Raw genomic sequence first — 23,183 nt, forward strand, 5'->3', positions numbered from 1 at the left:
ATTCAAACTTTACAATCTCTAGCTCATTGGTTCCCAAACTGGGGGGCATGAAGAAATTCCAAGGGTGGAGAGAGGCTGCCTGGCCCTTGAGCTCCTGGCCCCTCCCCTGCACAGGCAGCACAGCTTGCGCCCACCCACCTCCCAGGCTTTCCAATGAGCCAGTCCTGCTGCTCTGAGCAGGGGAGGTTGGATAAGTAGCAGCAGGTCCGGGGGTGGTCAGGAGACAGGGAGCAGGGGGGTTGGATGGGGGTGGGATCCTGGGGAGGGTCCCAGAAGAGGGTTGTCAGGGGACAAGGGGGGGGGGAGTTGGATGATGGTAAAGGAGAGGTGGGGGGCGTGAGGGTTTCTTGAAAATTAAAAAGGGGGCATGATGCCAAAAAATTTGGGAACCACTGCTCTAGCTATTTTCCAGCTCGGAGTGGGAAGCTGACAGTTTCAATCTAAAGCACCCCTTTTGAAGGAGGGTGGACAAGGTTGCTAAACACTTCAAAAGAGGATTGTTAACTCTTCTTATCTTAGCCCATTCCACTCTGCCAGGGGCATCAGTCAGTCACTATCTCCTCCCCTCTACATCTCCAAAAACAGAGGAGCGATTAGCAGGACACATCAGCTCCCAAGTGAGGAATGAAGCCGGCCTCTCCTCCATAGCGCCCACAGGGTATCAGAAGGGTTGGTTTGGGGACCTTGGAGGAATTGCATCACAGCCCAGGAGAGGCAGTCTATTAATCTCCTCTGTATAACCAAAATATGCTTGTTTCTCTCTTATCTAGCTGTACCCAAGAAGCACATGCAGCACTGCCAGGAACTGCTGAATGTGAGATCAAGTCACTGGGACTTGGTCAAATTCCGTTTTTCTTGTCTAGTTGAGCACTACACATCCCCTTACAGAGAACAAAGACAGCAGGGTACCGTAAATAAAAGTAGTTGTAACCCAGCAACAGTTTACTACTACTCCCTTTGCTCTGCCAGACTCTCTCAACTTCCCCTCCTCCACAAGCCCCCCACCCCAGCACTTTAAAAGGTGACAAAAATGGTTATGATGCACAAAGGCCTCAAGATGTGGTGTTTTATTTTGAGTGTTTAGCCTACTTGTTCTTTGTTAGAAATAGCCAACCTTCCCCAGTCATGGATTCCTCAAGTTAGGCTCCTAAAACACAAAAAGAAAAGGAGTACTTGTGGCACCTTATGACTAACAAAATTAGTGTAAGGTGCCACAAGTACTCCTTTCTTTTTGCCAATACAGACTAACACGGCTGCTACTCTAAAACACAAAAGAAAGCTGAAACGCAATAGACCATACCTCCCCCTGAAGCAGAAAGCTGAAGATGCTCAGCACCTCAGGGAAAGGGGGCGGACAAACCAGGCCACTTCTATCTAGCCACAAGAATATAGTTTTAAAACATTAAAAATTCACATTTTGAAAAAGTGTTGGGCATCAGGAATAAGGCCTGATATGGCGCTTCCTAAGCAGAGAGATTCCATGAACCATTTCCTCATTGTTTACATTAAAGAGGCAGAAAACGAAAAGTTGGGAAGTTTAAGGGCTTTATTCACACAGAAGTCCTATTGGTTTAGGTTAAACAGGTTTAAATCCTGACTCAGTTAAAACAGTGTCATCTGCTGTGAGGACAACTGTATGGTTGTAGTTTACCAAAACAAGCTAAACCATGTTTGAACAGATTTAAGCATCCACATAGTTACACAGGTTTAACTAAGTTTTTTTAAACATGCCTTTAGTTCACAGGTTCTCAAACTGGGGGTTGTGACCCCTTAGGGGCTCATGAGATTACTATATGGGGCTCACAAGCTCTCAGCCTCCACCTCCAAACCCTGCTTTGCCTCCAGCATTTATAACAGTGTTAAATATAAAAATGTTTTTAATTTATATGGGGGGGGTCACACTCAGAGGCTTGCTGTGTGAAAGGGGTCACCAATACAAAAGTTTGAGAACTGCTTTAGTTATACTGGTGCTGGCCTTGAACAACTAGAAAGATCAGGGCTTTACTGGATCTAAATAGTGAGACAAAAGTAGACAAGATACCCGAATTTGTAGGGTGGTTTTTTTAAAATGCATTCAAGGATATTTTAATAAGCAACACAGCACAGCCATCCCAGTTCTCTTGGCATATATCAGCTTTAAAAAATGGCGCCACTATACTTAACTCCATGTGACCATATGCCCCCATCCCTCCTCCCCTTCAACCTTCACTCACAGCCCCCGTGTTCTTCAGTTTATGTTGCAAAAGCCACTTCATGCACTAAAGCCACATTTCTCTAACTTCTCAAGCCATTCTTTCTGCCTTATCTCCCTCAAGATTTCAACATGATCTTCACCCCACCAAAAAGCATTTCCTTTTGGCAAGTTTGAAGTCACTCAAAGAATTCTCATCTCAGATACTTTTAAACATGGTTAAAGCTTTCAAAAAACTCCACATGCTGGACAACTGCAGGAATGTAATCAGAAACAGACAGTATTTTAGTAGCAGTACCACCTCAGAGAGCTGCCAGGAGTAGAGAGACTCCCTGAGTCTGCACAATCTCCCTGTGAATCAAAGCAATATCCTGTTACCTTATCTCCTTTCTCCAAGCTTCTTTTGCTACTCTCATAGCTGTGATCTTCGAAACAAAGCAAAAATGTAAACCTGCCCTTCAGTCACTTACCCACTTCCTAAACATGATCACTATTCTTTCCTGTTAGCCCAAGGTTTGGATTTTCCACCATAACTGTCTTAAATCTTGGATTAGACTTGATATGATTACACCCTACTGGCCTCTTCTTAGGAAGGAGACCGCTATTCCATCTGACCACTGGATGGAAGAAGGAAGAAATATGGACCAACCCCTGACCATTACAGGACATCTCTGAACATGTCCTGCTCAGACTGACACCCTCCCAGTATTAACCTTGAGACTTTTTTCCATGTAAAGTATGACCTCTGTGCAGTAAGGAAGAATGGCCCATCATCATCCCCACCCAGGGTGACCAGATAACAAGGGTGAAAAATCACGGCGGGGGGGGGGGGGGGGGGGGAATTGAGAACTGACACCTATATAAGACAAAGCCCCAAATATCAGGACCATCCCTTAAAATCAGGAGATCTGTTGACACTATCCCCCACCTGCCTTCAGTAGAGAATGGAGGACTCAGATAGCTCACCGTTACATTACACAGCTGCTTCTTCCGCCCCAAGCAATCCTTCCTTTACAGCCACTTTCGGGTAGCGTTTACATTTGTGCCGGAGATCCCATTATGAAGCCTTGTAACTTGCACAGGAAGCTCCAGTAAACATGTCACCAATTTGCATTTGCCTCTTGTTCACCACATTTTGAGGGGAGAATCTTGGCAGACCAGTACATAAATAACGCTTCAACCCTTCTAATGGGATGCTACGAGTAGCTTACCTGGTCTGCGCAGCAGCACATGAATACTACAGGTAGGGTGAAAGCTGCACCAATGAAGCTTCTCCTACACACAAAAAAAAACTGTACCAGACATGAATGGGACGTTTAGGCATGAATCAGTCAACACCAGTCACAGGACCCACACCAGCTATTTCTCAGAACCACTAACCCCACCTCTCAACTAAACTAACACCTTGTCTTTGCACAAATGCTTAAGGCCTTTTGCTGAATTAATGCATAGTTGGAAACTCCACTTGCTATTCAGTATATGTCCTTTGACAATAACCACTCACCATTGGGCTGTAAATATAGTTTAAAAAGGAACCCGTTTAAACTATTAAAATTATATCCTGGGCTTTGGAGCTCTGCTCCGGCGTCACTCCAGCTCCAGGCAAAAACCTGCAGCTCCACTGCTCCGGAGCTGCCAGCGCCAGGCTCCACTCCAAAGCCCTGATTATATCTGTTAACTGTTTATTAACGCGACACAGGTCCTGTTCAGGGCTGCTGCCAATCTCTTTTCAAGATTAACTGCAATACATTAACGGTAAGACTAACTAATATTTATTGGTTAACCGGTTAAAATTTTATAACCCTACTTACCACCCAAGCAGCGATCAAGAAGGATACATGCCATCAGATATAAGGAAGAGTTAAGATAGCATCATCCTTTATACAGTACAGAGAAAGAAGCCCTAATATTGTTGGTTTTGACCTAACAGCTTGGGGATTTTGCAACAAAATATCCACAAACCAATTCACCTTCAAAGGACTCCATCCAGACCCTGTTACAGTAAACAGCCACTTACTGTATACCTAGGACTTGAAACTTGCAAAGAAAACCAGCTAAAAGCAGCTACAGAAGAGAATAAAAACTATTACTGAGTACTCCACTCAGCATCCGGATATGCACATGCCAATACTCAGACATATGCACTGCTCACTTGTGTTAAATGGAGGGAGGAAATGGGTAAATGACCCCAAAACAGTTCAGTAAAAGAATCTGATTTGTACTTTAGAAAGGCCACTTAAAGCCTGCATTTTCAAAAGCATGATGCCCAGGAGCTCCTTCGGACACTTTAAAGGAGGCCTATTTTTCAGAAAGCCCTCACCCACCCTCTGGAAACCAGGCATCTTCAGAAATGTGTCATCAAGTTAGGTACTCAAGATTTTAAAACATTTAAACTACTATTTTGCTTGGGAAAGCCTAGGCCTTAGGCACCCAAATACAGACTTTGGAGGCTAATCTATGGTCAAAAATGGATGCCTAGGGGTATCTAAGATCAGGGCTTCATCTACACACAAGACTGGTGCTGCTTTAGCTATTTGATGGACATGGAGCGGCTCTGTAATTATTTATATACAGTATGCTAGACTGGTTACTAGGACGCTTTCTGAATGACTACATTAGTTTAACTCAACAAGAGTGTCTGGAAGCAGGAAAGAAAAGAAATGCTCAAGATAAGCATTTGCTGAGAGGTGGCTTAAGAGTTGTTAAGGGACAATGCCAGAACAATTAGCTTTGATGATTTTGCTGCCAGCCAACCTTCAAAACTGGCTTTAAAAAAGCCCACCTAAGCTTTGCTGACTCCTGGTATATTATGTTAAAAGAAGATAAACTGGTAAGAACTGGAACCTTGAGTACTCTGGAAGGAGTGTTCTACCAGTATGACACACACAGATTTTGTGCTCACATTTTGGGACAGACTGAACACTTAGATGAGAAACAAGGCAGGTGAGGTAATATATTTTATTGGACCAACTTCTGTTGCAAGACAAACTTTTGAGCTGACAAGAGTATAAGCTCGAAATTTTTTTTACTGGACCAGCTTCTGTTGGTGACAGAGAAAAGCTAATACCTCACTTTGTGTCTTCAATATCCAGGGACCAACATGACTACAACACTGCATGAATGCTTATATGACCGTCTTCCAGGCTGGTTGGTAATGTACTGGCCTTTCTGAATTGTGCTGCTCTCTGATTAATAAACTAATTGAGCTTGGACTACCTAACTTATCAATAAAATTAACTGAACCCTAATAAGGGTAAGAATGGTAGACACACACAAGGTTACTGTAGCCCAGGACCCGATCCAGGAGGGGAGCATTGCAAAAATTCCATTCCAAGATAAGTTACCTAAAGGAGGTGTTGTAATAATCGGGGTCTCACAGACCTACCCCTAAGTGTGAGCCTGACAGTGGAAAGTAGAAATAGCTAATTGTAAGTTTATAAAATGTTCCAACAAATGTTGACGGGAAAAGGCACTAAAGGGAGACGCTCTGTCTACTGCTGTAATTCAAAGACTGTGTTAAAGATCACCTCTGATAAACTAGTATGGGACTGGAAATCAGACCAAAATTGGCATGTTGGAAATCAGGCCTAACTAGTGACAAAAGAGAAGATAAGGATATTACATCCGTGGCTCCATTTTGGGGTCCTTAAAAAAAAGGATTTGGAGGGAAAAGTCAGCTAGCTAGCTGAGACACAGAATAGAAGGGTCAAACTTTACCATCACAGCTGCTACTCCCACAGTGTCTCCTAGGCCCCAGAATCCACTCTGATACCATTGGGCCTTCAATGTCCTCACAAGACCAGGCCAGAGAATGTGACCAAAATGACATCCCCACCTCCAACTATTTCAACCCAAGCATCATTTGAGTTGTAAGCCTGGTTATTGCTCGTCCTCTGTTCCCACTCTTGCTCTTTTCATTCCCCACCTTATTTCCTTTTGCCTTCTGTTTTAGTAAGTCTGGCTTAGCCAAGGCTACATATTTTGCAACACTGCTGTACGCCTGTGACCAGAGAGGCAGCCAAAAGCAATGCCATGTCCTAACTAACTAGTCTGATTCTCATACAAGTTTGCCAATTCTCAAAGTGGCTGATCAGACGGCAGAGTGAGCCTGTGTTTCTCCAGCAGTGAGGTTGCAAATAAAAGTCAGAAAATTCAGCTTCTCTTTGGACTATCTTTGCTGTTCTTTTCTCTCCCATGCATTTATCTCGTCTTAAAGGAAGCAGGATCAGACTTTACCAACAGCTCCAACCTAGCAAATAACTGCCCCCCAAGGACAGTTACCATCTTTAATACTATCTAAAAGATGTTTTTTGTTATAAAAACTCTACAACTTAAGGGAACAAGGAATTTTGTTAGTACAGACTTAGTACTTTACATTTAAAATGCTTTAGCAGTGTTTCGTCCTCCTACTTCAAAATAATTTAAAGGAGTGTTTGCCATAGAAATAAGCAGTCTCAGGGTCTCTCTGTATATAAGAATGCAAACCACATTTACTGTTGGACAGTGATATCATCATTTTAACACCTTTAACGCTGAGTCCATTTATTCTGTCCAAATAAATACAACAGGTGCACTCAGATGCAAAAAAGGAGCCAGAGATGCTGCAATCATGACGTGATACCACTACAATCCCCCATAGTGTGGATGCAGTTATACCCAGTGTGAAGATGCTTTATACAAGCACAGCTTATTCCCATCCATGACAGCGAATACACTGTGGCAGGATAAGGCACCATTATACTGGTATAACTGGATCCAGACTAGGGAATCGCACCAGTTATTTATTTCAGAAAAACCACCCCGCCGCCAAGTTACCCTGATACAAAACATGTGCATATATCAGACCCAAATCACCTCTTCTCATTTTTACAGGTAATCTCCTTGGAAAACAGATACAAAGAAAAGGTGTTTAACTTTTCCTTTCCACTGTCTACAGCAGAGTGGCTAGCACATTTTGGGTGCAATCTCCAATCCCACTGAGGCCAGGTCCACAGTAGAAACCTTTTCCAGTATAGTAATGATGGTTAGGGGGGTATGATTTCTGTACTGGCAAAACTCCTGGTGCAGTTATATATTATAATGGGTATCAACTGCACCCACATTAGTAGGGTTTGCCAGTACCATAGAACCTCAGAGTTACAAACACCTGTCAATCACAAAACTCATTTGGAACCAGAAGTATGCAATCAGGCAGCAGAGACCAAAAAAAGCAAACACACAGTGTTAAATGTAAACTACCAATAAAGGGAAAGTTTTAAAAAAGATTGGACAAGGTAAGGAAACTGTTTCTGTGCTTGTTTAATTTAAATTAATATGGTTAAAATCAGCATTTTTCTTCTGCATAGGAAAGTTTCAAAGCTGTATTAAGTCAATGTTCAGTTGTAAACTTTTGAAAGAACTATAACGGTTTTGTTCAGAGTTAGGAATAATCTCCATTCCCCAGGTTTCAGAGTAACAGCCGTGTTAGTCTGTATTCGCAAAAAGAAAAGGAGTACTTGTGGCACCTTAGAGACTAACCAATTTATTTGAGCATGAGCTTTCGTGAGCTACAGCTCACTTCATCGGATGCATAGGTGTTCGTAACCAAGGTTCCACTGTATAGCTAGCTATACCAGCCAACCCTTACCAGTATAGACTAGGCCCTGAAAACCTATGGGATTTGAGCTTCTAAATCTTTCTGGCATTTTGGAAAACAACTCCTTCCTTCATGGAAATCTACCTGAGTCACTGTGTGCTACTGGAAGAAGTTCTCAGAGAACAAGGGGCAGGGCAAGCCCTGGCTCCATCCCCAAAAGCAGACACGTGTGAACCTCCCTGGTGCTCTACTTTTTTCACCCAGCACTTATCAGGGCCCCTGTGCCCAAATGCCATGGCCCAGCCACTGACCATCCCCCCACATCCTTGCCCCACACTGTCTCTAGTCCGAATCCTGTAAGCACTGGGATAACAGGGACACAAGTGGGCCATAGGGGGAACAGGGCTAGGGAGGTCCAGAAGCAACCGTGCATAGGCAAAAGGGTGGTGGAGCTGAGGGCCAGTCTGGGGGCACTGAGGGGGTGATTGGGAGGCAGGGCCACAGTTCAAGGGCACTGAGAGTCAGTGTGGGGTCACTGAGGGAACAGGCTCGGGGGCACTCCTCCGAGCACTGAGAGGGCAGGCTGGCGGCACCGTTATAAGGCACTACGGGGGGGGGGGGGGGCTGGCTGTAGTCAGCATGGGGAGGACAGTTTGCGGGTGAGGCTGGGGAGAGAATAAGGGCACTTGCTGGGGGCCTGTTCAAGCAATGGTTTGAGGGAAGATGCTGTCCTGGAGAGAGAAATGAAAGAGCAGCTGGGTGAGACTGCCACAGGCAGGGCCCCTCTGGCAGGCCTCCCCTCCCCCACCCAGCTAACTCCAGGGGCCTCCCTAGGCTGGAGGGAAGTGCCACACTTCCACCTCCTACACAGGTCTCCTGCCCTCACACCATCCCCCCCAGCCTGGACTCCCACACTCTCTCGCATGGGCTCCACACAGCCTAGGCCTTGCCCCCACTGCACAGCCCCCTCCCTCCCCACTGCACAGCCAACCTGGCCACCTCGTGTACAAAACTGGTTCTGCTCTCCACAGCAGCCCGCCCCACTTCGCCTACACCCGTGGGCCCGAGCGCCCCTCCTACCTGAGCCTGGCGCGTCCTTCTCTCCACTCCTCACCCCACTGCACAGCCCCCCCATACCCAGTCCCCCCGCCCCCCATACCGAGTCCCGCCGGCCCGGCAGCCCCCGCCATTGCACCCCCCCAATACCCAGTCCCGCCAGCCCCCCGCGACCAAGGCATCCCATGCAAGCCCCCGCCCACCTCGCTTACCTTGTCCCTCTTTGTTGTTGGCGGCCTCCCCGTCGGCGGCAGCGGCCGGCTCGGCCCGCAGGCACTCCCGGCAGACGGAGTGGAGGCAGGGCAGCAGGCGGGGCTCCCGCTCGGCCCGCAGCCGCTCGCGGCACACGCCGCACTTCTCCAGCAGCTCCAGCGCCTCGGGCCGCTTCTCCCCGCCGGGGCCGCCCGCCTCGGCCGAGGCCGCCGAGCCCGACATGGCGGCCGCTCCCCCCTTCGCGCTCCTCGCTTCTCCCGGCTCCAGCAGCACGCGGGGCCCGCGCGCCGCTGGTGTAACGTTCCCCGGGAGGGCCGCGCGCGCCGCTGGGGACGGAACGTTCACCGGGAGGGAGGGCCGCCCGCGCGCGCCGCCGCCGCCGCCGCTGCTGCTGCTGCTGCTAACAGCAATGGAGCGTTCAGGCCCCGCTGCACAATGCCTGAGACAAGGGGAGCTGCGCGCGCACAAGCACGCTGCAAGAGAGAGTTAGAGAGGAACAAGGCCCCCCGCAGCTGCGCGTCCTTCGCCGTCGATTCTCCTCCGGGGCGGGGGTGGGCGGGGAAACGGCTGCAGCAGCCGAGCCAATCAGCGCTCAGATAATCCCCGTGGGCGGGCCTGGGACAGGGAGGATCAGACAAACCGGCCAATCCACCCGTCTTGGGGGGAGGGAGGGGGAGGACGTCACCTTATGTTTCTGTGTAGGGCGGGAGAAAGGACGGTAGACTGGGGTTTGCGCCAATCGCGGGACTCGGAGCGCAAGCGGAGCGGGAAGGGGAGGTGTGGAGAATGACAGGAAGGCAGGCCAATCCGCTCCCTCGTTTGCCCGATGCCGGCGAGATAGGCAGAGACTGACAAGGAGATGAGAGCGAATCCGCTTTCGGCGAGGCATGCCCGTTTGTGTAGAGTATGAAAGGCGCTTGAGAATGATCCGTTAAAAAGGTTCCGCCCCTCCGCATGGCAACGGAAACATCATTGATTGACGGGTCTGGAGGCCAATCATCCACCGAAGCTATCCCCAAGGGCGGGAACTTATTTGATTAACATAGGGCAGGCCCTGTAGGTTTCCAAGCTCCGAGAGGAGGCGTGAAGAATGCTGGGACGGACAGGAGAGAGAACCAATCATCTCATGAATTACCTCACATATACTCAATGACTGGCAGGAGATGAAGCCAATTACCTTCTCCTAAATTCCCGCGGCCCTGTTCCTTTCTCCTCCTGGAGGGGGGAGGGGCTGCATCCCCCCCTCCCAAAATACTTGAGGTCTTCTTTGCTTGCTGTCTGTAACAGAAAGCTAAACCCACTTCCCTCACCGGGAGGTGGAGGCAAAAGTCAATCCGGAGTGACTCCAAGGCATTCTAATGAATCTGCTGAGCTTAATGAAGTCACTTCAGATTCACTGTGAACTGACCCAGAGCAGGTTCAGCCCCACCGAGCTCATTGGAATCACTCTGGCTTCACTGTGGACTGACCCAACACAGGGTCCCACCCCGCTGAGCTTAGTGGAGTTGCTCCAGAATCACTCCAGTCTGACCCAACTCAGAGTCCCACCCTACTGAGCTCAGTGGAGACGTTCGGGGTTCACTCTGGTTTGACCCAGAGCAGGATTCAGCCCCACTGAGCTTAGTGGAGTCACTCCGGATTCACTCCAGATTCAGCCAGAGCAAAGTCTGCCCCCCCGCCCCTGAATTCAACACTCTCCCCAAAACTAGAACTTTGATTTACAAATAATGAAAGGACGGCTGTGAAGCAGACCATTGGCAATCATTTAAAAAAAGCCACCAGAACAATTCTAGGTCTTTAAAACCTGTCTCACTGTGAGAGATTAAAGATGCTTTATCTATTTAACTATAGGGAAGGGTACCAGGTGAGGGTGACTTGATCATGGCCTATAAGTACTTACATACTGTGTTGCCAACTCTCATGATTTTGTCATAAGTCTCATGACAATGATTGTTTTCCTTAAAGTCCCAGCTCCTGGAGTCAAGTGGAGACGTGATGATTTCAGACTTCAGATGAAGTATCTAGCCCTCATGGTGGTAGAGAAAGCTTCAAAATGTGACCCCAGTGCACCCTAAAGACTCAAAAAGCAGAAGGCAAATTAAAAGAACACCAATATTTATTATTTGTACATAATCTCATGATTTTAAAGCCAATCTCATGGTTTTTGGTGAGCCTGACTCATGATTTTTGAACGTTTTGGGTTGGCAATACGGCCTACCTGGGAGATTTCTGGCTCTTCAGTCTGGCCCACAAAAGTTTAACAAGATCCAACAGCTGGAAGAGAAAGCTAGATAAACTGAGACAAGGAATAATGCTTGGGTTTTTAACAGTGAGTGTCATTAACCACAGAAACATCTCACAAGGGGGTGAGCGTCCCTGTCCGTTGAGAGATGGGGTCTCCATCACTTGGAGTCTCTAAACCCAGACCAGGTGTCTCTTTCTAACAGGTCTACTCTAGCATAGCCAGAAAGCATGTGCTGGATGCAGGCACCACTGATGTGCTATACTGGAAGTCAGACTAGATGATCAGAATGGTCCCCTCTGGCCTTGAAATCTAGGAGCAATCATATTTTTCAAAATAAAACTCTGTCCCTGGGTTCCCTTGCAATAATTAAAGCTAATGGGGCTTTTTAAAATCTTGGTGATCCACCACCACACACACCTCATTTCGGCCCTTTAATTTCTGTACAATGCAAAAAGATGAGTCAGTTTAACCCGTTTCACTCCCTGACTCCCAGGGTACATCTACACGGCAATAAAAGACACAGAATGGGCCCAGGTCAGCTGACTCGGCCTGCAAGGCTATAAAATTGCTGTGTAATTGTAGACAGTGGGGTTGGTCTCGGGTAGGGCTCCTCACTCTGAACGTTTACATTGCAATTTTATAGCCCTGAAGCCGCAGATGCAAGCCTGAATCAGCTGACTTGGACTCAGGTTTTTTTATCGCAGTGTAGACATACTGCCAGCATCCAGGCTCTTAATACTGTAGGGGATGGTTAAATCCAAACAAAGGCGTCCCACCTGCTAACACCAGTAGTGTCACAAATGCCAAACATTGAAAAATCAGGAGTCAGGCCTCAAAGAAGTCACGGGACTTAAACTCATGATTTAAAAAAAAAAATCAGTTTGGGGCTCATATTATTTGCCTCCTGGTTTGAGCCCCTAGTGGGCACTTTGGGTCACGTTCTTAAGCCTTCCTCAGCAACTCTAAGGGTAAAAAAATTGCTTTCTAAAAAATTCAAATTGCGTCTGACCTAATCCCAGGACACCAGGTGCTGGAGCTTTCAGAAAAACATCCAGGGTGAGGGTCACTTATGCACATGCTTAATTTAATCTCTCTCACACACACATACACAGAGAGAATAGTAAAATTAAGCATATTTCTCCAGGATTAGGGGCCTTGTGCTTTGTTTTTAATGTTCTGGCATGGAAGGTAGAAATGGGGGACCCTAGTAATGGGGGAATGAGAGGCACACACAGCTACTGCCATGGGAGAAGAATGGGCGACCCTGGTAGGGGAGACAAGGGAAATGGGGGGCATACATAGCCATTGGAGGGTGGGGCGAACGGGAGGGACGCTGGAATGGGAGAAGAGGGGAATAAGGGGGCAAACACAACCCTTGCCATGGGAGGAGAATGGGAAAGACTGCTGCAGATAAGGGAAATGGGGGACACACAGAGCCCCTGGTAGGTGGGGACAATGGGGGATGCTGGTATGGGGAATTAGGGGGTACACACAGCCCCTGCCATTGAGGGAGAATGGGGGACCCTGGTATGGGGGGAATGAAGCGGTATGTAGAGCCCAGGGGTGGTGAGGGAAAGGTGGGAATGGGGGGTACACAGGGCTACTGGCAAGGGGTAGGTGGGATGCAGAGCGTCCCTGAAATCCAGGGAGCTGGGGGGGGGGGAGAGGATGGAGGGATGCAAGAAGCCACTGGGTCTACAAGGAGCTCGGCCTGCAGGAGCTATGAAGCATGTGACTTCTGTTATATGTGAAAACCGCAGGCCCTGGGGCCCAGACTCCCCTGGCTTCCAACTCAAGGTGCAGTGCATCCAAAGCTCCTTAAAGTCAATGGGAGTTTCCCCATTAATTCCCAGACTCCCATTGACTACTGGGGTGGGGTTGGGTCATCCCAGACCTATAGGGAACAATGGGGCCCATCCAGCTGAGAGAAATGCTAAGGGCACAGCCCATTTGGATGCTAAAGCAGTTAAGTGGAGCAATCCCAGACAAAGGCACTCATCTCTCTCTCCACCCCAACCCCCTTTCCCTCTCCACTGTGCCATGGCCCCAGGGTCCCTGGCCTGGCGTCCCTCTGCTCCTGCACCCCTCCCTGTCTGCCTCTCTCCCTAGCCTGTGTAAACTCTCCTCTGAGGAAGGGAGGAGAGCAATCAGAAGTGTTGTTTGCTATTATAAACAGTCAGAGATAAGAGGGAAGGTCCCCTCATGGATCAGTAACCAGTTAAAAAACAGGAAGCAAAGGGTAAGAATAAATGTTCATTTTTCACAGGGGAGAGAGGTAAATAGTGGAGTCCCCCAGGGATCTGTACTGGGGGACCAGTGCTGTTCAACATATTCATCCACGGTCTGGGAAAGGGTAAATAGTGAGGTGGCAAAGTTTCCAGATGATACAAAATTAGTGTCAGGACAGCTAAGTCCAAAGCAGACTGCAAAGAGTTACAAAGGGATCTCACAAAACTGGGTGACTGAGCAACAAAATGGCCGATGAAATTCAATGTTGATAAATGGAAAGCAATGCACATTGGAAAATCCCAACTATACCTACAAAATGATGGGGTCTAAATTAGCCATTACCACACAAGAAGGAGATCTTGGAGTCATTGTGGATAGTTCTCTGAAAACATCCATTCAATCTGCAGTAACAGTAAAAAAAGCTCACAAAATATCATAATGCCACTATATAAATCCATGGTATGCTCACATCGTGAATACTAATGTGGTTGCCCCATCTCAAAAAAGATATATTAGAATTGGAAAAGGTACAGAGAAGGGCAGCAAAAATTATTAGGGGTATGGAACAGCATGTTTATAAGGAGAGATTAATAAGACTGGGACTTTTCAGCTTGGAAAAGAGATGAATAAGGGGGTATATGATGGAGGTCTATAAAATCATGACGGGTGTGAAGAATGTGAATAAGGAAGTGTTATTTACTCCTTCACATAACACAAGAACCAGGGGTCACCCAATGAAATTAATAGGCAGCAGGTTTAAAACAAACAAAAGGAAATACTTCTTCACATAATGCACAGTCAACCTGTGGAACTCATTGCCAGGCGATGTTTTGAAGGCCAAAACTATAACGGGGTTCACAAAAGAATTAGATAGGCTCATGGAGGATAGGTCCATCAATAGCTATTAGCCAAGATGGACAGGGTACAACCCATTGCTCTGGGTGTCCCTAAAGCTCTGATGGCCAGAAGCCAGGACTGGACAACAGGGATGGGTCACTGGATAATTGCCGTGTTCTGTTCATTTCCTCTGAAGCACCTGGCACTGGCCACTGTCAGAAAACAGGATACTGAGCTAGACAGACCATTGGTCTGACCCAGTGTGGCCATTTTTATGTTCGTGCTGCCGCCCCCAACAGCCCGGCTGGAATGTTCCAAAGGACTCAGCGTCCGCTGAGGGCCAAATTTGCACAGTGGCCCAGAATGCTGAGTGCAGAGCAATCTAGACCATCCATCTCGAAGTCTCTGTCCACCCCCTTCCCTATCCACCCCCACCCTGTCCATCCATCCCCAATTCCCATCCCCTCCTCTACCCACCCCCTATCCCCACCTCCTCCCTCCATCCATCCCCATTCTGCTTCATCCACTCTCTTATCTCCACCCCCTCAATCCCCACGCATATCTATCTACCTATCTGCCATCCACTCCCACACATATCTATCCACCAGACATCCATTCAGACATCCCTCTGCACACGCACCCCTCCATCCATCCCCCCATCCCCACACATATTTGTTTACCTCCCTACCTTAGCATCATTTCCTGCCACTCACCACTGTAACATCTGAGCATCTCCCATGTAAAAATCGCTAGCATCAGCAAAATGCCTAGTTGACTTCATGGAGCATCCAGCCTCAAGGGTGCTGAGCACTTGAAAGCCAGGCTCCATGCGTCTCATTTTCCAAATGGTTCAGCTCCCATTCAGGCCTGCTCTACATGGGAAAGTGTTTTCTGGTATAACCTGTGGGTGAATTTAAACTGATGCAGTAATCCCTTTTGTTGGACCATCTTCTGTGGGTGAAGGAGACAAGCTGACACTGAGAACCTTTCCTGGACTTGAAGACAAGTTCTGTGTAAGCTTGAAAGCTTGTCTCTCTCACCTACAGCAGTTGGTCCAATAAAAGTATATTACCTCACCCGCCTTGTCTCTCTCATACCCTGGGACTGATATGGCTACAGCAACACACTGCAAATAATAACTCCTAGCTGTCATCATTGGTAGATCTCAAAGCATTTCACAAGGCAGCTCAGTCTCATGATCGCCATTGCATAGCTGGAGAAACTGAGGCAAGCAGATGGGATCAGACTCACCCAAGGTCACACAGCAGCAGATCCAGGATGAGAACTCCAGCCTCCTGAGTCTGGTCCTCTATTCGCTAGGCAACACTTCTCTAGTCTCAGAATAACAGCCGTGTTAGTCTGTATTCGCAAAAAGAAAAGGAGGACTTGTGGCACCTTAGAGACTAACCAATTTATTAGAGCATAAGCTTTCGTGAGCTACAGCTCACTTCCTCAGATGCATATCGTGGAAACTGCAGCAGGCTTTATATATACACAGAGAATATGAAACAATACCTATTCCCACCCCACTGTCCTGCTGGTAATAGCTTATCTAAAGTGATCATCAGGTGGGCCATTTCCAGCACAAATCCAGGTTTTCGCTCTAGTCTTGCTCCAGGGATCTGCAGCTGTGCCAGCACACTACTGGGAAGCTTTAGGGTAAGGGTGGGAACATCGGTCAACTGGATGGTGAAGTGGGTCAAGTGTAGGCCAGGCATAGCCAGCTGGGGTTCCCTAAGCCAATTCTAGAAGCCACTGTATTTTAGTAACAACATGGTCTGACATTGTCTCCTGTTGGGCTAACTCAGCACCCTCTCCACCAGTACCGATTCACTGGGACCGCATTGGTCAGACAGTTGGCAGAGGAGGCCAGTTAATGGAGGGGAGATACAGTGAGTGGGGGGTTATCCCCAGTCGCTAGGATTGTGTAAGCAAACAGGAAGGAAGTGCTGGGGGGCGAGGGAAAAGTAGGGAGTCAGAAGGAGAGCAGCTGCAGGCAGGGCCTGCTGCAGCGTTCCCCAGACGCCAGTTGGGCTGGGAAGCTGGCTACAGACTGTAAATATAACATCTGATAAAGCAGGGTGTGGAGTGGGTGTTGTCGAGGACTCGAACCCCAGACGGCACGGTTCGTTGTCTGACCGGAGAGAGACAGGCAACACCAGCAAGGTCCGAACTCAAAGCTCTTTATTGAAGAGTGCATACAACAATAGAGAGCGGCCCGTCTCCAAAGAGAACCAGCCAGCCTCTAAGTAAAACTCAGAGGTTTTTATAGACAGTCCCATCGTGTCACAGTTTTATTCATAAAGCAGCCCCCCCCCATATTAGTTAAAATCCTCTTTCTCTATATGCATGCACATCTACCCACCTTATTGTAGATAACTTTTAGCAAATCGAAGTGCTTCACTAACTTTCTTATCGGTATGGGTGTCAACCAGGAGACGAGGAGTTAAAACAGACATAACACAAGAGTAGGGAGTGGAAAACAGCGCCTCTGTATCTCAAGGACTGTTCCCAGCACATCTGGTACAAAAATGCAGGAATGCAGGTCTCCCCGTTTTTCTCACTCTCTGTAATTTAAACACATATTCCTTCATTCTACTTTCAGAGAATTTCCCAGCAGCCTCTCTTAGCCTGACTTTGGTTCGGTTGGCATAACTGCCTCCTGTTTAGCTTTTCACACCTAACAGTCCCCCCTTTGTCCCCAGAGTGCCATAGGGGAACTCTTGGGACATACTGGCCTCTGTAGGTAGTGACTGGGTACCAATCACTGGTTGGTAGGGCACAGCTTGGTACCTAGCCAACAGCCACATCTTAACATAACATACAAAACTATTAGGCCACAAACAATTACAACGGCACTGCGAAGCAAGTTATGTAACCAGCCACCTATATCTGGAACCCAATTGAACAAATTGCCCCACCATGAGTTGACTTGCTCTCCTCCATGGTCTTTTGCAACTTGCATAAGGTGGTTTGCTCTTTCCCAGGTGGCGTTTAAACATCCGGAACATATACACAACATTCTTGCCCAATTAATGCACATGTTCCTCCCTGAGAGGCCAGCAAAATATCTAATGCCAAGTGGTTTTGAAGAACCATCTGCCTTAGTTTTTTTTGTTCGGTTGCCAAGTCTACCAAGGCATCGGTAGTCGTATTTGCCATCATCTCCAACACTCCCTGAAGTCTCATGACTCCTTCCCCAATATTCCAAGTGGCACCTCCACAGGCGAAGACAAATCCTGCACAAGCACCCGTCCAGTCATTGAGGGCACACCAAGTAAGGGGGCGAGAGTCATTTGCATCTTCCTCAGCCCCTCTTACATTTCTGATTTTCCCTTTAGGGTGACATGTGCGATATACTACAGGTGGTTCTAACCAAGCCAAGTAGCAGGATCCACTCCATGAAGGAGGGAGGGCTAAGTATGCCTTGTTACCACACACCCAGTATACTCCAAAAAGGGTAGGAGTGACTTTGGACCAGGTATTATTAATACGTTCGTACCATCCGGTCCAAGATGGGAGGAGGGAGAATTTAGCCGCGGAGGCGTTAGAGGAACATAAACACATAGTATGAGTTGGCAGGTTATACCCAAGCATTCAATTTATAACGTAATGCTCAATCAACTTATGTCCTTTATACAAAAAATGTTTTTCCCCATGCAGACTGCACTTGTTACCTGTGAATCTATACCATGCGGAGGTGCAAGAGGTTGCCCCATCCAGGAGAGAGATATTAGGACCTCTTTTACTCCCAAAATGAGTGCCATTAAAGTAGGCTGTGCACTCACTATTACCCAAAGCTATTTTCCCTTCTCTTAAGAGGCACCATTGACCAACTCGTTTCCAAACTATTAGATACCTGCTTTCAGAGATGCCGGTATCAGCCCAGGTAATATTTCAATTGCCTGAAGAATTCTTCCAGGACGGAATCCAGGTCATATTCATTGCACTAAGGGGAATAGGAACCATGGGAAGAACTTTTTGGCTATGTGCTGGTATTAATGAGCACACCCAGCATGAAGTGTTTTGTAAGTCTGGCATACGAGATTTCATTTCATGGGCAAGACATATAAATGTGTTAGAACTGTGTGATTCTATAGTCCCAACCCCCCTACAGATCAACAATACAAGAACCCAGCTTAGAGAACGGGGCCATCCTTCCCTGAGAGGACACCACCAACTCAAGGTTTTTTTAGCTGCAGCCAGAGCTTCAGGTCGCCCAAAGGGGTGGCAGTCCATTTGTTTTGAGCACAGATGTCGTCTGCTTCTGATTCACCTGGTTTACAGTGGGGTGAACGTGCGTAGCTCCCTCAAAGTCCGACGCTGTTTGCTTCTGGGGAACCTTTTTCCAGGTCAGGTTCCCTAGCAGTGCAATACAGGTTAGCTCTGTCAGTGAACAAGGGAGAGGTTAAAAGAAAAGGAGTACTTGTGGCACCTTAGAGACTAACCAATTTATTTGAGCATAAGCTTTCATGAGCTACAGCTCACTTCATCGGATGCATACTGTGGAAAATGTAGAAGATATTTTTATATACACACAAAGCATGAAAAAATACCTCCTCCCACCCCACTCTCCTGCTGGTAATAGCTTATCTAAAGTGATCACTCTCTTTGCAATGTGTATGATAATCAAGGTGGGCCATTTCCAGCACAAATCCAAGGTTTAACAAGAATGTCTGGGGGGGGCGGGATAGGAAAAAACAAGGGGAAATAGTTTTACTTTGTGTAATGACTCAACCACTCCCAGTCTCTATTCAAGCCCAAGTTAATTGTATCCAATTTGCAAATGAATTCCAATTCAACAGTTTCTCGCTGGAGTCTGGATTTGAAGTTTTTTTGTTGTAATATAGCAACTTTCATGTCTGTAATCGCGTGAGCAGAGAGATTGAAGTGTTCTCCGACTGGTTGATGAATGTTATAATTCTTGACATCTGATTTGTGTCCATTTATTCTTTTACGTAGAGACTGTCCAATTTGACCAATGTACATGGCAGAGGGGCATTGCTGGCACATGATGGCATATATCACATTGGTGGATGTGCAGGTGAACGAGCCTCTGATAGTGTGGCTGATGTTATTAGGCCCTGCGATGGTGTCCCCTGAATAGATATGTGGGCACAGTTGGCAACAGGCTTTGTTGCAAGGATAGGTTCCTGGGTTAGTGGTTCTGTTGTGTGGTATGTGGTTGCTGGTGAGTATTTGCTTCAGGTTGGGGGGCTGTCTGTAGGCAAGGACTGGCCTGTCTCCCAAGATTTGTGAGAGTGTTGGGTCATCCTTCAGGGTAGGTTGTAGATCCCTAATAATGCGTTGGAGGGGTTTTAGTTGGGGGCTGAAGGTGATAGCTAGTGGCGTTCTGTTATTTTCTTTGTTAGGCCTGTCCTGGAGTAGGTGACTTCTGGGAACTCTTCTGGCTCTATCAATCTGTTTCTTCACTTCCGCAGGTGGGTATTGTAGTTGTAAGAATGCTTGATAGAGATCTTGTAGGTGTTTGTCTCTGTCTGAGGGGTTGGAGCAAATGCGGTTATATCGCAGAGCTTGGCTGTAGACGATGGATCGTGTAGTGTGGTCAGGGTGAAAGCTGGAGGCATGTAGGTAGGAATAGCGGTCAGTAGGTTTCTGGTATAGGGTGGTGTTTATGTGACCATCGTTTATTAGCACTGTAGTGTCCAGGAAGTGGATCTCTTGTATGGACTGGACCAGGCTGAAGTTGATGGTGGGATGGAAATTGTTGAAATCATGGTGGAATTCCTCAAGGGCTTCTGTTCCATGGGTCCAGATGATGAAGATGTCACCAATATAGCGCAAGTAGAGTAGGGGCGTTAGGGGATGAGAGCTGAGGAAGCGTTGTTCTAAGTCAGCCATAAAAATGTTGGCATACTGTGGGGCCATGCGGGTACCCATAGCAGTGCTGCTGATCTGAAGGTATACATTGTCCCCAAATGTAAAATAGTTATGGGTAAGGACAAAGTCACAAAGTTCAGCCACCAGGTTAGCCGTGACATTATTGGGGATAGTGTTCTTGATGGCTTGTAGTCCATCTTTGTGTGGAATGTTGGTGTAGAGGGCTTCTACATCCATAGTGGCCAGGATGGTGTTATCAGGAAGATCACCAATGGATTGTAGTTTCCTCAGGAAGTCAGTGGTGTCTCGAAGGTAGCTGGGAGTGCTGGTAGCGTAGGGCCTGGCACTTCACCTTGTCCTTTCCCCTGCTGTCCAAAAGGAGGAAAGACAAAAACCCAGAAGGAGGGACAGGCTGATCAGTAGTCGAAGTGAAGTCATCTTGAGGTGGGGGGGTCTTTTTGCAGTAAGAAGCATGGGTCCAGGCAGTCAGTCCTTGGCACTTCACAGCAGTGTGGGTAGTTAGCAGGACTTAATAAGGGCCTTTCCAGCATGGGGCCAGAGTAGTCTTTCGTTGATGGACCTTTATGTAGACCCAGTCACCTGGTTTTAACAAATGGCAGGTTTGCTCAGGATCCTTGGAGCAGGACTTCTTTCACCTGTAAATACAGAGACCTAACACATTTCATTAATGTCTGGCAGTGTTCTGCAGATCTCACAGCTGCTTGGGCACATTCAAGCTCCCTTCTTTCTTGGCTGTCAGCCAAATCCTAGCTGTGAGTGGTGTCCTTGGGCAGGCCAGCATCTTATCTTTGGACCGAGCCTCCCAGCTACAGCGTTGAATTAGCTCATCCTCCGTTCTTTTTCTTCTCCCCTTCTTGGCTTCTATTAACCTGCAAAGGAAACTTTCACTTTCCACTCACACACCTTTGTTCAAAAATGAACACATATACATTGCCCATTATACAGCACTCTAGTCTTATTGTTCAATGTATGGCAGATACACCCTTCTAGTAAAATGACTTTATTACAGAGCTTTGGAGCAACAAGCCAGGACAAGCACACCCACTTTTGAGGAGTCCACTTGGTACAACCTCTGGTGTCCAATAGCTTTCCTCCCTCCCCAGTCCTCTGGCTAGCAATTTGAGGTAGCCAGAAGGATCCCATGTATAATATGGGGAGTGGGTTAACCTTTCATGTCCTTGCTTCCAAAGACTGTTGGTGTGTGAATTTTAACAATTTTTTTTCAATTAAAAGATCTGGCCAATGAAATTTATTTTTCTTTCTTAAGCAAAAATTAGTATATTACATTTTCCTGATATTATCCAAAAACTTTGTATTCCAAGTTGAATAAAACAAGTATCTGCATTTTAATTTAACCCTTCTATTTAGTTTTAAACTAAACTGTCCTATGAAAAATTAAACACAGCAATTCTGGCCACAAGACAAATACCACAAGACAGGACATAGAACACAGAACAGAATTCCTATTATGCCAGTAAATTCATGATATGTTGAATTGCTTTTCATCTGGCATCAGTTTTCTCTGATTTTCTGAAAGACAAAAAGAACATAGATCTACCCCTTCTGGGCAGTCAGTCATTGCTTAAAATATTTCCTTTTTATATAAATACCCTTGTTAATTGCAGGCAAAACAGAGGAATTACCCATATTTTTTTGTATTTCTTTCATAGGCAGCCCAGGTTTCAGTGGCTTTTACCTTATCAGTTAGGTAATTTACATTAAAACAAATGCTTTTCGGCTTGCTTTTGGACCCACAACTTAAAGATGTTTACTTTAAAAAGGGCACAATAAACTTTACCAGACTTTTAATTGCCTTTTACTTTTAACTCCTGTTTTCACAACACACAACTCTAAAAAGGAAAATACCAACTATTGTAGCCCCTTAGAGTCTAATAGGATCTTAATTAAATAGCATTATATATTTACATTCCTTTATACATTTGGGTGGTTAAGTTCCAATAAAACCCCTTATGTTCTTTTAGCTAATTTGACTAAATTTTTCATAGCCAAATGATTTCAATCACATAGTCTCTTTGCCTGGATTTATTTACAGACATTTCTTTGAAAAAAAGGCCCATTTTCCCTTCAGAATGGCTGCAAAGAAACCAAAAATTCTTTTTCTTTAGCATAATTCCCTCCAGCAACTACAGAGTTAACAGGTTTCAGAGTAACAGCCCTGTTACTCTGTATTTGCAAAAAGAAAAGGAGTACTTGTGGCACCTTAGAGACTAACCAATTTATTTGAGCATACGCTTTCGTGAGCTACAGCTCACTTCATCGGATGCATACTGTGGAAAATACAGAAGATGTTTGTTTTTATACACACAAATCATGAAAAAATGGGTGTTTACCATTACAAAAGGTTTTCTCTCTCCCCCCCCCACCCCACTCTCCTGCTGGTAATAGCTTACGTAAAGTGATCGCTCTCCTTACAATAAGAAAAGGAGTACTTGTGGCACCTTAGAGACTAACCAATTTATTTGAGCATGAGCTTTCGTGAGCTACAGCTCACTTCATCGGATGCATGCCATGGAAACTGTAGCAGACTTTATATATACACAGAGAATATGAAAAAATACCTCCTCCCACCCCACTGTCCAGCTGGTAATAGCTTATCTAAAGTGATCATCAGGTGGGCCATTTCCAGCACAAATCCAGGTTTTCTCACCCTCCACCCCCCCACACACAAATTCACTCTCCTGCTGGTGATAGCCCATCCAAAGTGACAACTCTTTACACAATGTGCATGATAATAAAGTTGGGCCATTTCCTGCACAAATCCAGGTTCTCTCACCCCCTAACCCCCATCCCAAAAACCACACACACAAACTCACTATCACTCTCCTTACACAAACCACTGGCCCACCTTGATTATCATACACATTGTAAGGAGAGTGATCACTTTACATAAGCTATTACCAGCAGGAGAGTGGGGCAGGGGGCGGGGGGTGGGGGGGAGAAAACCTTTTGTAGTG

The 23,183-nt window shown here is 46.6% G+C and overlaps 2 protein-coding genes across 3 annotated transcripts in view; one reads left to right on the plus strand and one right to left on the minus strand.

The window, feature by feature from the left end:
• The window catches only part of TRIM28 (tripartite motif containing 28), a 54,355-nt gene extending 44,850 nt beyond the window's left edge, over positions 1-9,505 (minus strand). Inside the window, exon 1 of one of the 2 annotated variants that reach the window (XM_073321996.2) lies at positions 9,035-9,505. In XM_073321996.2, the coding sequence (XP_073178097.2) occupies positions 9,035-9,257 (223 nt within the window). In that variant the 5' untranslated portion in view covers positions 9,258-9,505. The remainder of the gene's footprint in view (positions 1-9,034) is intronic. The other variant, XM_073321995.2, reaches the window with a different exon arrangement.
• LOC140901855 (uncharacterized) overlaps positions 1-23,183 on the plus strand; it is a 355,046-nt gene that overhangs the window by 255,343 nt on the left and 76,520 nt on the right. The gene's annotated exons all lie outside the window — the stretch shown is intronic.

The sequence above is a fragment of the Lepidochelys kempii genome, chromosome 23 (assembly GCF_965140285.1).
Source record: "Lepidochelys kempii isolate rLepKem1 chromosome 23, rLepKem1.hap1, whole genome shotgun sequence".
Classification (NCBI taxonomy): domain Eukaryota; kingdom Metazoa; phylum Chordata; order Testudines; family Cheloniidae; genus Lepidochelys; species Lepidochelys kempii.